The 14,420-nt window shown below is 42.5% G+C and overlaps 1 protein-coding gene across 2 annotated transcripts in view; it reads left to right on the forward strand.

The window, feature by feature from the left end:
* RPRD1B (regulation of nuclear pre-mRNA domain containing 1B) overlaps window positions 1-14,420 on the forward strand; it is a 52,388-nt gene that overhangs the window by 6,741 nt on the left and 31,227 nt on the right. For both annotated transcript variants that reach the window (XM_025932251.2, XM_025932250.2), the window contains exon 3: window positions 6,815-6,948. In XM_025932251.2, the coding sequence (XP_025788036.1) occupies window positions 6,815-6,948 (134 nt within the window). The remainder of the gene's footprint in view (window positions 1-6,814; window positions 6,949-14,420) is intronic.

A 14,420-nucleotide genomic window follows, 5' to 3' on the forward strand; every position in this document is an offset into this window, starting at 1 on the left:
CCAAAAAGGAGACCGAGTGGTTAAACAAAATTGTTGTAGATCTAAAGTGTAAGTGAAAGGCCTTAAATGTGTAAATGGCTCCAGCATCTCAGGAAAGATTTGACAGGTTTGAAGGAATAAAATGAGAAATCCAAAAGAAACAAATGACAGCTAGTTTTCTAGAGGTGGGAAAAAGATTTTTGTTTGCCACCTCCGTGGCTGGCTCTTTCTTTTAATGAACATGGGCACTGAAGAAGCAGAATGTGTTACAATCTTGAAACAATCCTGAATCCTTGTAACAGAGTAAACTTAGAAAAGACTGCCAGAAAAGCTATCTGAGATAGGAGCCAGGCATTTTCTTGTTTTGAGGAGATGTAGTTCAATTTCTTAGGCTGTAGCTCTACCTCCAGCACTGTCTGAGTGACCTTGGATGTGTTACTTAGCTTTTGGAGCCCAAGTTTCCTAACTGATTAGAAAGGGCCAACAGCACCTATCTCGCTGAAGTTGTTGTGGGGCTGAAGTACACCAGTCTGTTCGAAAGTACCTAGTCTGATGCCAGGTCCCCAGTCTTTGTTCATTCCTGGGTATATGTTAAATTAGAAACTATGTGACAAGAAGGACCATTTGTTTTTTATTTGCTGTATCCTGGGCACCTGGTGAGCGGTCTGGCACAGAGCTGCCAGGTTGCATAGTTTTCGGGAATACCATTTATGTAGCCTTGATGGGATTGGTGTCCCGGAGTTGGGCAACATTGTGGTCTGCCCTGGTACAGTGAGGATTCAGTAAATCTTTGTTGAATGAATTAATTAGGGTATAGGAAATTGACTAAAATAATTTCCTATAAGGATAGTAAACATACCATTTTTATTTTAAAATGTCTTGGCAGATTCTGTGGCATTATGTGGAAAGTAAACCTGGTCCTTTTTTTTTTCTTTTTTTTCTTTTCCCTTTCCTTTCCTTTTTCCTTTTTTTTTTTTTTTTTTGCATTCTTCTAGTATAATGTCCTTCTTGGGTATTAGGTTCAGGGTCCCCATGTTTCCAAGCCCCTTCCACCATTTTTGGAACAGAAAAGTCAGCTACTCCACTTCGATCCTGACGTGCCTTACCTGTAGTAAGAAGTACTCGGTCTGGTTTTCTGTGCCCAGTTGATGAACAAAGATAGGGGACCCATTAATATCGACCAAAATTGATTAAAAGAATCTCTTTATGGTAATTTCCTACTTCCTCCCTCCACCCCCTCAGCACCCCCTGCCCCCCCAAAAAACCCTCAAAACCAAACCTCTCAAGTCAGAGGAAGCTACCAAGCTCCTAGGTTAGATTTAATTTGAATAGTAGTTTAATTAGCTAGACTTTGAACTTTTTTCCACACAATGCCTTCTTATTGTCTTCTCAGTTTGGAGATAGCTGTGCACTTTGTTTTTCATTCAACATATATTGGAGTGCCTTCTGTGTGCCAAGTACCGATGCAGACACTAGAGAAGCCGCAGTGAACAAGGCAGGCAAGGACAAATAAATGAACAAGATGCTTTCAGAGAGTGATGATATGGACATAATGAGATAGAATGACATTCTGGAGTGGGATCCCTTCTAGTGTGTTCATGGAAGAGCTCTCTAAGGAAATGGGATTTGAGGTAATCATCCATGAAGTAGGAGCAAACAGCTGCTAAAAAGAACCTAAGGTAGGAGTAACCTTGGCGTGTCAAGAGGATCAGGATGAAGGCCAGTGTGGTTAGAGCAACTGCGTTGAGGAAGGGAAAAGTGGCATCCAGATAAGATCAGAGGGGCAGGCAGGTTCCCATCACGTAAGTCTTGTAAGCCTTGGGAGAGAGGATTTTGTTCTGATGGGATGTCAGTGACAGAGTCTTAAGCAGGAGAATGATGTATTCCATCACATTGTTTAAAGGTCTCTCTGGTTTGGTGTGGAGAATGGGTTATAAAGGCCAAGGGAGGGGCAGGGATGTGAGGATGAAGGATATTGCTCTACTACAGGCTAGAGGTGGCAATGGCTAGGACTCAGAAGCAGTGAGAAGATAGTAATAGCTTCTAGTTTATCCAGTGTTTACTTTGTGGATGTATTTGACTGCCCCCCCCCCGTAAAAACTGATAGGATTTGTGGGAGCTGGTAGTAAAGGAAAAGAGAAATCCGATTATTTCTAGGTTTTTGACATGGCTAAGTAGATGGCTGATGGTGCTGTTTACTGAGATGGAGTTTGGGGCAAAGATATGGTAGAGGAAGTCAGAAGGTTTGTTTTGGCCGTGTTAAGTTTGAGATGGCTAGTAGATATTCCAAGGAGTGATGCCAGATAGGCAGATGGATGAAATAGTCTGAAGCTGAGGAGGAAATTAACTTCTGGAGACATAAACTTGAGGTTATCACCATATATATATTTATTTACTGTTGTGTCATGGATCCCCACGGATACTCCAGGATTGGAGACTTGCTAGGAGGACTCGTAGCGCTCTGCGTATAGTCTCGCTTACAGCTGTGATTTATTACGTTGGAAGTATACAAAGCAAAATCAGCAAAGGAAAAGGCGCATGGGACACAGTCCAGGGGAAACCAGGTATAAGCTTCCAAGAGTCCTCTCACAGCGGGGTCACACAAAACATACTGAATTCCTCCATCTTTGAATTGCCACAACACGTGTCAAGTGTTGTGTACCTGGGAAGCTCATTAGAGACTCAGCGCCTAGGGTTTTTATTGGCGTTAGCCACAGATACTCTCTGCCAAAATTCCAGACTCCCAGAAAGAAAGCAGGTATTCAGCATAAATTACATTGTTTGCACAAACAGTTTAGGCACAGTAAACTACCCTGATTATCAGTTAGGAAATTGCAAGAACGCTCCAGAAACCCAAGTTTCCAGGTGACAGCCAAGGGCCAGCCTGGTGAGCAGGCCTTTTCTAAGGGTAACGGTCTCAGGCTTGCTATGCTGATTCTTTTCTGAGCTATTGGCAGTGGAACATTTCTGCTCCAGTTTCACATGAGGCTCTGTTGGAAGTGCTGAGGATATTTAGAAAGAATTCCTGCCTTTAGTAGGCCTATTACAGTGCTACTGTGCCTGGCACAAGACAGGAACACACAGATTATGGTGAGTATACCAAGGAAGTGCCGGAAGAAGAAAAGGCCCCAAGCTGACTTGGCAAGGCCTCAGCTGACATTTCAAGCAACAATTCTGTGTATAATACACAGTTTGCACTTTTCAGATCAGTTTTGCGGTGATTGGATTTATAATCGGAATTGAAATGCATACTAATTTGTGTTTAACATAAGTCGTATATGTATTTAGTAATGATTTTCCACTTATTCATTGATTAATGGCAAGGACTTTTTGGTGTCTTTTTCACTTAAAGATTTCTCAGTTTAAACATTTTTTTTTTCAACGTTTTATTTATTTTTGGGACAGAGAGAGACAGAGCATGAACAGGGGAGGGGCAGAGAGAGAGGGAGACACAGAATCGGAAACAGGCTCCAGCTCTGAGCCATCAGCCCAGAGCCCGACGCGGGGCTCGAACTCACGGACCGCGAGATCGTGACCTGGCTGAAGTCGGACGCTTAACCGACTGCGCCACCCAGGCGCCCCAAAGATTTCTCAGTTTAGAATGGAGTTAGTGCAACCTGGAAAGATAGTTCTGTCTGATATCAAACTACTTTATTGCTTTAGTTGTACCTCATTCCAAGTGCTAACGGGATTTCCAGTTCACTTGAGCTGCTTACGGCAAAACCTCATGAGTAAAAAGATTTCTTGACTGTTGTATCTTGTAGCTTTGAAACTTAGCGGGCAGAATCTTCATTTACTACATTGCTTCAGGAATTAGCCTATCCTGGTTAATTACATTCACCAGTTTTAACTATAGAGCCCCCTTTTGGCTTTCGCCTTTAGTGGTAAAAGCCTTTTAAAAATGACTTGGTTATTACAGGTTTGTGTATCAGTTTCCATTGCATATAGTGACGTTGGTCGAAGCTGGACCGCGAGTCATTCTTAGTCTAAATGGAGTCCCAAATATTTAGTCTGCATTGTGGTCCCCTGGCTCCTTAACTAAATCCTTGATAAGAATTTGTCACGATAGGTTTCTCTTTTAAGTGAACAGAATTTGCAGAGAACAGATTGTGTGTTAAAATTATCAACCAGTTAATTAAGTTCTGATTAGTTGTGATTTGGTTATCCTAGTTATTTTATTTTCTAAACCATACATTTGACCTCATCAGTGATTTCTCATTGCCTTCAGGATAAAGGCCACATACTTAATATGACATTCGGGGCCCTCGTAATCTAATTCCACTCTCTCCCTCCAGATTCTTCTGCTCCTTATGTACTTAAGTCATCTTATATATTACCCACAACTTCTCCCTCTTCACCTTGTTCTGCTTTCAAGGAGATGGCATGAGCAAAGGCACGTGGGCAAGAGGGAGCAAGTTCTGAATAGAAGATACGTATGGTTGAGTGCTGCTAGAATGCGAAGCCCACGTTGGGGTCTGGAAAGGGAAGGGGCCGATGGGTTAGGCCCTGGGCCTTGTTCTTTGTATTCCAAGCACAGTATTTCCTAAACCTCATTGAAGGCCCCGAGGAGTTGTTTAGCTGGTGTCTGACCCGGTGGCTTTGTTGTGGGAAAATGGCTGCTGAAAGGTAACTATTTGTATGGCCTACTGAAATCTATCTAAAATTTTCAAAAAAAAAAAAAGATTACAATTAGACAGATATTGTGCCTGTTCTAGGGTGGGTAGCAGTGGGGGTCTGAGAAGACAAATCGCTTGGCCCTGTGGAAGTTATATCCAAATGGACAGAATATAAACAAGTCAGCTATATAGCTTATCAGAAGCTAAGTTAATGGAGTAGGGAGAATAATTATTTTTAGCTTTTTATGTTTATTCATTTTTTGAGAGAGAAACCGAGCATGAGTGGGGGAGGGGCAGAGAGAGAGGGAGACGCAGCATCCGAAGCAGCCTCCAGGCTCCGAGCTGTCAGCACAGAGCCTGACCCTGGGCTCCAGCCCACGAATTGGAAGATCATGACCTGAGCCCAAGTTGGACGCTTAACCGACTGAGCCACCCAGGTGCTCCGGGAGCATGATTTTAAATAGGGAGATTAGGAAAGGATACCTGAGCCATGCCACCATGTAGGGAAATGGGGTTCCAGGCAAAGTGAACTTTAAGTGCAAAAGCCCTGAGGCGACAAGAATGCCAGGGTAGCTGTTGGTGAGCGAAGGAGGGAGAGAGAGTAGGTGAGGTCAGAGAAATAATAAGCTCTGCTGAGAATGGCTTTGTAGGCTTTTTAAGAACTTTCGGTTTTATTCTGAGGGAAAAACCATTGGCAGTTTTGAGCAAAAGAGTGACATAATCTGCTCTGAGGCCAGAGCTAGAAGTTTTAAAGCTTGAGGTGAGCTTGTAGGAGGACAAGCGTGGAAGCAGGGACCAGTCATCTGGCAAGAGATGATAGTGGCTTGGACCAGGTGGACAGCAGAGGAAGAAGTGAGAAGTCATTTGTTTCCAGATGTATGCTGAAGGTGGAATAAAAGTGTTTTTATCACAAATATCAGCTAATTAGGTCTTATCTCTAAGTTTTATAAACTGTCATTGAAAATTGTTTCCTTTTTTTCCCCCTTCACTTCACCTCTGACTAAAAAAAAAGTTTGAGCAAAAACAATTTTGTAAGAACCCTGATATAGTACTTTGGCCCTGATTCAGTGAGATTTGCCACTAATATTTCATAAATAATGCATTCTGACCAGATCAAGCTGAGCCCTCATGTTATGTTGACTGTTAACATAAGTTTTAGAAGAGTGCTGTCGGGGCTGAGGGTGGATGAAGTTCCCATCTCTGTTGAATTCGGTATGATTTCTTCTTGAAGTTCATGTTAAAGACACTGGCTTAGAAACTAAGATGTCAGCTTATCCCTTCTTGTTGAAAGTCACTCAGGGTAAGATCACTGACATCCAGACAGCTTTACCAACCAGAACAATTCATAGTAACACTGTGGATGGTGAGGAATTTGTTTTCCTTTCAGAAAGTCTTCCCATTCTCTGACATTTTCTGGTAAGCAGCTGCTGCACGCGGAGTGCTAGTTACGGTCATCTCGCGGGCAGGGTGTGAGTTACAGTTATCTCTTTGAAAATACTGTTTCAAGAGTGTAATACATCAGAAAAAAAACTGTGCAGCTTCTTTCAGACATAAATTACAGAGGGCTATATTCTCAGTGTATTCTAAGATTATCCATTAGACACCTTTGTGTGAATGAGGACTATGACCTGACCCAGAATTAAAATAAGTATGAAGTAGTTCATTTAAGTGGAGATCAGTCTTGGCATATACGTGTGTATGATTCTATTTATACATATAGCGGTGTTGCTGTGTTAGCTTTGATGAGTGGTGGTGAATTTATTCCCCATTGTAAATGTTTTATTTTTTTAAATCATTTTTTTCTGTATCCTTTAAGGTTTTGACCCTTTAGGTTTGTTTTCCAGCAGAAAGTCTGGCACTACGTTTCTATTAATGTCTTCCTGAAAAGCAAGTGGTCACAATTGAAATGATCAATTTTTGATAATTGTCTGTAAAAACCCGCTATTGGCTTGTTGCCCTATTTACCCCATCTTTAAAAGGAGGTCAAGGACACAGATTACTTCTATAACATAATCCCTCTGTCTTTTCTGTGCACCAAGGAAGAATGTAGTTCTGGTCAAATTTTGGGTATCTGTTCATCACGATATGTATCTCACTCGTCCTTCTGTTTTTAAATATGCCAATCATTTAGTCAGTTTTTGTTGTTTTTAAAGTAGATCTGTCCTAATAAAAGCAAAACATCTTAAGCTTATATATATCTTTTCGTCTTTTCTGGGCAGAGAGGCAGATGAAGGCTGTAAAAAACCTTTAGAAAGATTGCTGAACATCTGGCAAGAAAGAAGTGTGTATGGCGGCGAGTTCATACAGCAGCTGAAGCTGTCTATGGAGGACTCCAAGAGCCCTCCCCCCAAAGGTAGAAACATCACCACATGTTTACAGCTCTTGGTCTTTGCCTACTTTCGAATCACATATGAAAAGCTGCAGTGGGGGTTGCTGTGAACCACCAGCGATTGTATGATTCTTCAGAGAGATGCTCGTAAATGATGGTGAGAATTTATGTAGTGCTTGCAGCGTGTAAGCCTGGTTCTAGTATTCATGCTATTCATCATCTCACACCCGTAACTTTGCCGTGTATCCTCCTTGGCTCTCTCCTGCCTTGCAGAGACTTTTCCTTGCACAAGGGAAAGGTAAACAATGTTGTTTAGTTGTGGGGAACTAGGAAACTCCCCGGACTGAGGTTTTGTCCTAGCCCTGCCACTGACCCCTACAGGGTCTGATATGTCCCTTGGCCCTCTCAGAACTTGGCTTCATTAAATATTGGTGTGGTTTGGAGACATACTTTTGATGTTTGTCAGTTTGCAGCCTACAGTTGACTTTGGTCTTCACTGAACCCAGGATACCCTCCAGAAGTGTGTACACACAAGTGTGTGAACCTCACACACTCATAAGAGCTTACGTTAAAGAGGAGTAACATCAAACATTATGTGGTTCTTGGGTTTGTGGTTAGTTGCGGTTTAATTTGAAATGGCACGACGTGTTTCTGGGCTACAGACCTGAGCTGACTGTACATGAACTCATCGCCTGGAGGAATAAGTCTAAGGGCTAACATAATACTTAGGACCCTTTATAGTCTGAAATTAGCTTACTTTCCCAGATTCTGCTGCCATTGCCTCACACACACCATAGTCTTTGGCCATACCCATTTCCCTTCTGGATGTTCTCTTGGTACCTCTTCCTTTGCGTCCGGTGTTACCTCTGCCTGAAATGTCCTCTGTCCCTTTCACTGTGTGGTGAACTCATTCTTTAAGAATGCTATTCTCATTTTGACATCTTCCCTACCTTGTCTGGGCACATGTAACCATTCCCTCCATGTTCCTCTGGTACTTTGTACATGCCTCTGCTGTGGCCTTTAACTGTGGTTAGTTGACGTGTCAATATCATTCATTCAGCCCCCCCTTTATTGTATACTTTTTATGATCTCTCCCAGGTCTGAGTTTCTATGCATTTCAAGGTAGAACAACTTTCCTGTAAAACTACCAAGTTAGAGGCTTTGTGAGAATGACATAAGTGCTTTCAGACTGCAGGTCGTTGTTGTTTTACTTAAAGGTGATGGAAAACAATTTTGAGGTCACTCTGGTGGAAGCTTCTGAAAAGTAGGGTATTTCCTACTTTAGATTCTGGTAGTGTTTGTATCGTGCCTTTTGGAGGTGTTCTGCACAGCGTTGGGGAATTACTCAGCATTCTTTACTCTTAAATTTCCTTGGTAAGCAGTGCTGAGTTTTTAGAACACCTTTGGGCAAGGAGGAGAGCTCTGCGAGACAACGTTGGAAACTAAGAGTTGAGTTTCAATTCAACAAGCATTTGCCAGACATGTGCTTTGAGTAAACGTCTATGCTAGATGCTGTAGGACTGAGCAGAGGAGCGAGAAATAGTTTTGTGCTCAGGGAGCAGCCAGGCGAATTGGCGAGTTTATGGTAGTGGTACATTTGAAAACAGCTCCTTTGGGTTTCTGATTTCTTTGAGCATCTAGATGTTAACAGCGGTCGAAGCAGTACTCTGTGTGGAGGACAGTGCTGATCTGAAGGTAATTTCTCTTTCTCTGTGCTATAAACATGGAAGCACAGAGCTAAAGGTTCCAACATATGTGTTAGGTCTTGTGTTGTCTTTGGACCTGAGTTACCAAAATATTTTACCTCAGTCCTTTCAAAATATTGGTAAGTCCTCCAGAAGTTTATTTCAGAATTCAAATTGTCCTTTTATATTTTCAGCTTTGATTCATGATATTTCTTTGTCATGAGACAATTCTAGAGTTTACCTTTGTTTTTTTTTGTTTTGTTTTTTTTTTAATTTTTTTTTTTCAACGTTTATTTATTTTTGGGACAGAGAGAGACAGAGCATGAACGGGGGAGGAGCAGAGAGAGAGGGAGACACAGAATCGGAAACAGGCTCCAGGCCCTGAGCCATCAGCCCAGAGCCTGATACGGGGCTCGAACTCACGGACCGCGAGATCTTGACCTGGCTGAAGTCGGACGCTTAACCGACTGCGCCACCCAGGCGCCCCGCTAGAGTTTACCTTTGAAATAAAAATTTTTCTGTGGAACCTTGACAGTGGAGAATAAATGAGCTTAGGAATTTTGTTTTAGAACTGGAAGTTTCTTGGGTTTATATACCCGTCTCCCCAGGTGTTCTAAAGTTGTCTCACTGTTCGTGGGAATACTCAAGCTGTCACTCGACTACGTGGAATTTCATTTACTTAAGTCACACATGAATCACACAGTATCCTACAGTTGTAGAAGGATTTAGAAAAGAAATTGGGAAGTGGAAAATTCATGTTTAGGTCTATACAACTTTAAAGCCTGTTTTCTTAAAATACATGGATTCAGTAGACTTAAATTAGGATATGAGTTTATTATGAGTACGTCACCCAACTTTCCTGGACCTTAATATAGTTAATTTAGCTCTTCAGAGCAAGGATTTGAAACCAGACTTCCAGAGTATGGATCCCAGCTCCGTTACTTCCGACCTCTGTGACCTTGTGCGTAGCATTTGACTTCTTGAGCTTTGGGTTCTTCACTGTACCATGTGTCTGTTAGTATTAATACCCCATAGTGTTGTTGTGAGGGTCATTTGAGATAACGGAGGTAAGATGTTATTAACAAAGTGGCGATATGACTTTTATTTGATTGAGGTTTTAATATCTAATGTTCTAAGTTTCTCAGTATGAGCCAGTGGCAAACACAGGAAGACGCTTAGTATTTTCAGTCCCCCAGATTTTGTGCAAGACTAGAAGGCATAGTGGTTAAGAGCACGAGCTCCAGGCCCAGCGTCCCCAGGTGTTCAGGTCTGGACCTGGGCACTTAGTTCGATTAGACGGTACTGATGAGTGCTTTCAGGATGGTACCTCCAGCAGCAGAGCTTTGCTTCGGATCTTTCTGTGAGTAAAGTTTGATATGCTTCTTTTAAAAGTTGCCTTTAGGGGCGCCTGGGTGGCGCAGTCGGTTAAGCGTCCGACTTCAGCCAGGTCACGATCTCACGGCCCGTGAGTTCGAGCCCCGCGTCAGGCTCTGGGCTGATGGCTCAGAGCCTGGAGCCTGTTTCCGATTCTGTGTCTCCCTCTCTCTCTGCCCCTCCCCCATTCATGCTCTGTCTCTCTGTCCCAAAAAATAAATAAACGTTGAAAAAAAAAAAAAAATGAAAAAAAAAAAATAAAAGTTGCCTTTATTTTGCAGGGAGAGAACAAAGAATGAGGGAGCTGTTGTAAACGATATTTCCTGATTCTTTTTCATTCTAAAAGTAACATCAGATCTGTGGGTTTGGGGTTTTTTCTGCTTGTTTTTTAATCCCAGAAAATTTCAGGTGGATTGTCTGGAAGACCTAGCTTTACAGGTAGATGACTGCATTTCATAAAATGATTTGGGGCTTTCAGGCTTTTTGCCTTAAAATTAATTTCATAGTCTGCCATAGTGTGTGAAATTCTATCACAATCAGGTCTCCAAGAGACACATGATAAATGCTTAGGTAACCAGGATTACTTGAATGTTAGCCAAGTACAAGGCCCCTAGAGACACAGGGACAGGTTGGAGAATAGAATAGACGGTATACGACATGAGGACAGGCAGATTGGAGCCACCCGTAGTGTTTGCCCTGCCTGTAACAGAGTGGTTGAATAAGTCAAAAATGAAGTGTAAATACTGTGGTCGGAAGCTGAATTGATAGTGGGAGGGTATGTTGTTGACTGACAGATTTCCTAGGCTGTTTTTAGTAGCTGCCTGGCTAGATTGAGAATCCCAGGCGTCGTAACTGCTGACTTTGTACAGATGAATCAGGGCAGAGTTACCAGAGCAGGCTGTCCTGTTAGTGTAAATGGAAGCAATATAGTCATTTTTGGCACAGCACTAACATCTTCCAAGCTCTATGCCGCCTCTGCTTTCAGGAGGTTTCCAGCTTGGGTCTGTTGACACTTTCCTAGGTATTATAGGAATGTAAAGAAATAAGATGCTTAATGTTTCTATCAGAGAGATAAGGCCCATGCCTGCCAGTGGCCATTCAAAGTAGCAAGGGCCAAGTGCTGTGGACGTAGGGGGAGATGATGATTCGTGCGGTTACCACTAGTAGGCATTGATTACTGTCACATCGTTAGAGGCCATTACAGGTTTTTGAGCAGAGAGAGAGGTGCAGTGGGTGATTTCATTTCATAAGAGTATAGTCTGAGTTGAAAAAGGAGTGACTAGATGCAAGGAGACCAGTTGGGACAGTGGTCTGGACCAGGCATGGAGAAGGCCGCATTACTGATAAGAGGCAATAATGGGAAGGAACAGACAGGAGAGATCCGTAAGGTTCCTCTCAGAAGCATAGACTCTGCTGGAAGTTAGAACTTCGGGAGAGATCTTGGTGGTCTCCAAGGTGATGTACTTGGAAGATGGGGCCAGTGGAAGTGTTCATAGTGTGAGTAGGTAGGTAGCTCAGGAAAGGAGGAGGCTTAGGGAGGAAGTCATGATAATGCATTTCCAATAGGTCCTCCAAGTGGAAAGAGGAGAGAATTGAAGTAGGATGACGTGGTCTTTTCTTATTACACCCTCTTCCACCGGGAGGACAAAGGACAGAAATGGGCCTGTGATTATTTTCATTAGTTTGATTTCAGTCTTGTAATGCCATGAGCGAGTGGCAGCATGAAGTGGTAGAAAGCACTCCAGTTTCGGAGGCAGGTGACTTTGGCTACAGGGCCCAAACGAGGTGGGTTGAAAGCAAAGACATAGATCTGTCTAAGGCTTTCCAGTGCCCAAATTCAGTGATTCTGAATGTCCGGAGATACTAAACGGTGTGCGGCTTTTATATATAATAACTTCTGTATGGAAGTTTGAAAGCTGAAAGATTCAAGTTTTGTAATTTTTCTACCGTTCTTAGCGTATTTAACAATTATTTAATCGAGCACTGTTCTAGGTGCTTGGAAGTGAGCCAAAAAATATTTAAAAAATTGTTTTGCTCATGTGCTTATTTTTGTTGGTGACTCCTGACTCAGGGGCCTCTTTGATGCTGTGGTGGCCAAGTGTCTACTTGGGTCATACTCTACGCTGCATATTAATTAGCAGCTAGTGTGTGCTTAGTACTGTTAGATACTTCATATGCAAATTATATACCATTAGATTATTCTACAAATATAGCTGTCCTTATTTTGCATAGTGCAGGACTATAAAAATGACCATGTGAGCTGAAACCACGCAAAATGATCTTAATGGGAAAAATTATGATCGTTCTATGACTTTTAAAAATTCTTTGTCAGAGAATAAAAAACTCACTGTTCATTACAAATCTATAGGGAAACAGAAAAGATAGTAACACTCATGGTTGCCTAGCATGCTGTCACATAAAACGTTAGAAACATTGAGAATTAAAGTGTTTTATTTCTTTGTAATGAGCTTAACAAGAGGGGTTTGTGCAGAGCTTGCCTTCCTGTGTCATCTGTGGTACGGAGCAAGTGTCCTAGAAGTTTGGATCAGCTTCCGGCAGCTTAGCCTTTGTGCCTGCCGTGTCGTGAGATAAGTTGGAGAGTTCCCGAAGCGTGAAGTGTTGTTAGCGTTGCTTCCTCTGGGACACGGTCATCCTTTTCGTCACAACCACTTTCTTCATTTCTGTGGACAAGCTGGCTTTCCCCAGGTGACTCTGGCTGCGGACCTAGAGTTTCTGGAAGGGTGTGGCAGCACCAGTGTCCCCTCCGCCAGCTACGTCTTCTCCAGCTCTCGTGACATTCCATTCGCTTCCGTCATGAGCTTTAGTTTTAGTTTCTGGGCTGCTCTTTCATCTTTGTCATTTTCAGCCAGTTCCCTGTTTTGACTAATCATTTTTATAAAATGCCATGTGCATTTGATCACTGGGAGACAACACAGCTAAACACTTTGCTGGTGGTGTGTGAACTGAAAGAACAGCTGTGCAGTGACCAGCCACTGACCTTGAAAGAAGTGATGTGGTCACCAATCGTGATGCATTTGTATTATTTATGCAGTGGTTTGTGGACTGAAGTTAGTGAAGTTTGTTCTTTATGTAGTTACTCAGAGTTAATATGCCACAGTAACTGAAATTTGGACTGTGTTGTTGGGGGACTGGTGTTATTTAAACTGTGGTAGGGGGCGCCTGGGTGGCGCAGTCGGTTAAGCGTCCGACTTCAGCCAGGTCACGATCTCGCGCTCCGTGAGTTCGAGCCCCGCGTCGGGCTCTGGGCTGATGGCTCAGAGCCTGGAGCCTGTTTCCGATTCTGTGTCTCCCTCTCTCTCTGCCCCTCGCCCGTTCATGCTCTGTCTCTCTCTGTCCCCAAAATAAATAAACGTTGAAAAAAAAAAAAATTTAAAAAAAAAAATAAATAAATAAACTGTGGTAGCAAATCCATGCATAATAGAATCACGCAAAGTGAGGCCTGCTTGTGTTGCAGATATTTAGTAGAACAGAGGAGCAAAGCATTAACAAAAAATAGAACCCGTGATACTGACTTGGCTTTCACATCAAGCATAGTTTGGTGAGTTAATGTGTAAGGTAGAAACAGGAACTACATCCTTCTTTCCAGGAGAAAGTGTTTAATTAAGCAAGAAGTGTACGTTATTCTGTTTATAACTCACAGAGTTCTAAGGCAGGTGCATGGCGACCTGTCATTTGACAGATGAGAGAGTGATTGTGTGCTGCTAAGAAATTTGACTGCAGTGGAAAGAGCACAGATTTTTTTAAAGTCGTACATACCTTTAGATGAGTTATTTAACCTCTCTGGGCCTCCCATTTTCTCACCTGCAAGATGGAGAGACTACATCTTAGGGTTGCTGGAAGGACTAAATGTACAGAAGCTGTTGCAGCGCCTGGCACACGTTAGGTGTACCATTGTTTCTTTGCTTTCCAAGCCTGAACGTGTCATTTAGACTTGTGTCCCACAGATGTTTGGCATTTATTTTGTATTGTCCAATTTGATGCAAAAGGAAAGAGTTTTGAAATGGACATGCCTATCATAGCGTGGGTGTTTAGAGTTTCTGACACAATTTTATTGGTTGGTTTCTCTCTACTACAGGTTTCTCCTGCTATCGAAAGTAGACCGTATCTATGAAACCTTTCCTAAGCCAAGTTGGAATAAAGTGAAGAAGCAGTTACCGTTAATTTATATGGAAAAAGTTTTGAGCATTCCCAGACTCCAAAAATAACCTCTCTTAGGCTTTTCTGATACCTTAGGCCACATCTTGCTAACAGATGCACAAAATAAATCGAGATGAAGCACAGATGCTCACAGATACAGCTCAAAGCTCTGGTGGCTTTATGTTGAAATTCTGAGTGTAGTTTCTGGAATGAACTTGGCGGGCCCCTCTGGCTGCTTGGGGTGCACACCACCTCTGTCAATGCTCCCTTCAAAACAAA

This window comes from Puma concolor, chromosome A3 (assembly GCF_028749965.1).
Source record: "Puma concolor isolate L17-30 chromosome A3, mPumCon1.1.hap2, whole genome shotgun sequence".
Lineage (NCBI taxonomy): Eukaryota > Metazoa > Chordata > Mammalia > Carnivora > Felidae > Puma > Puma concolor.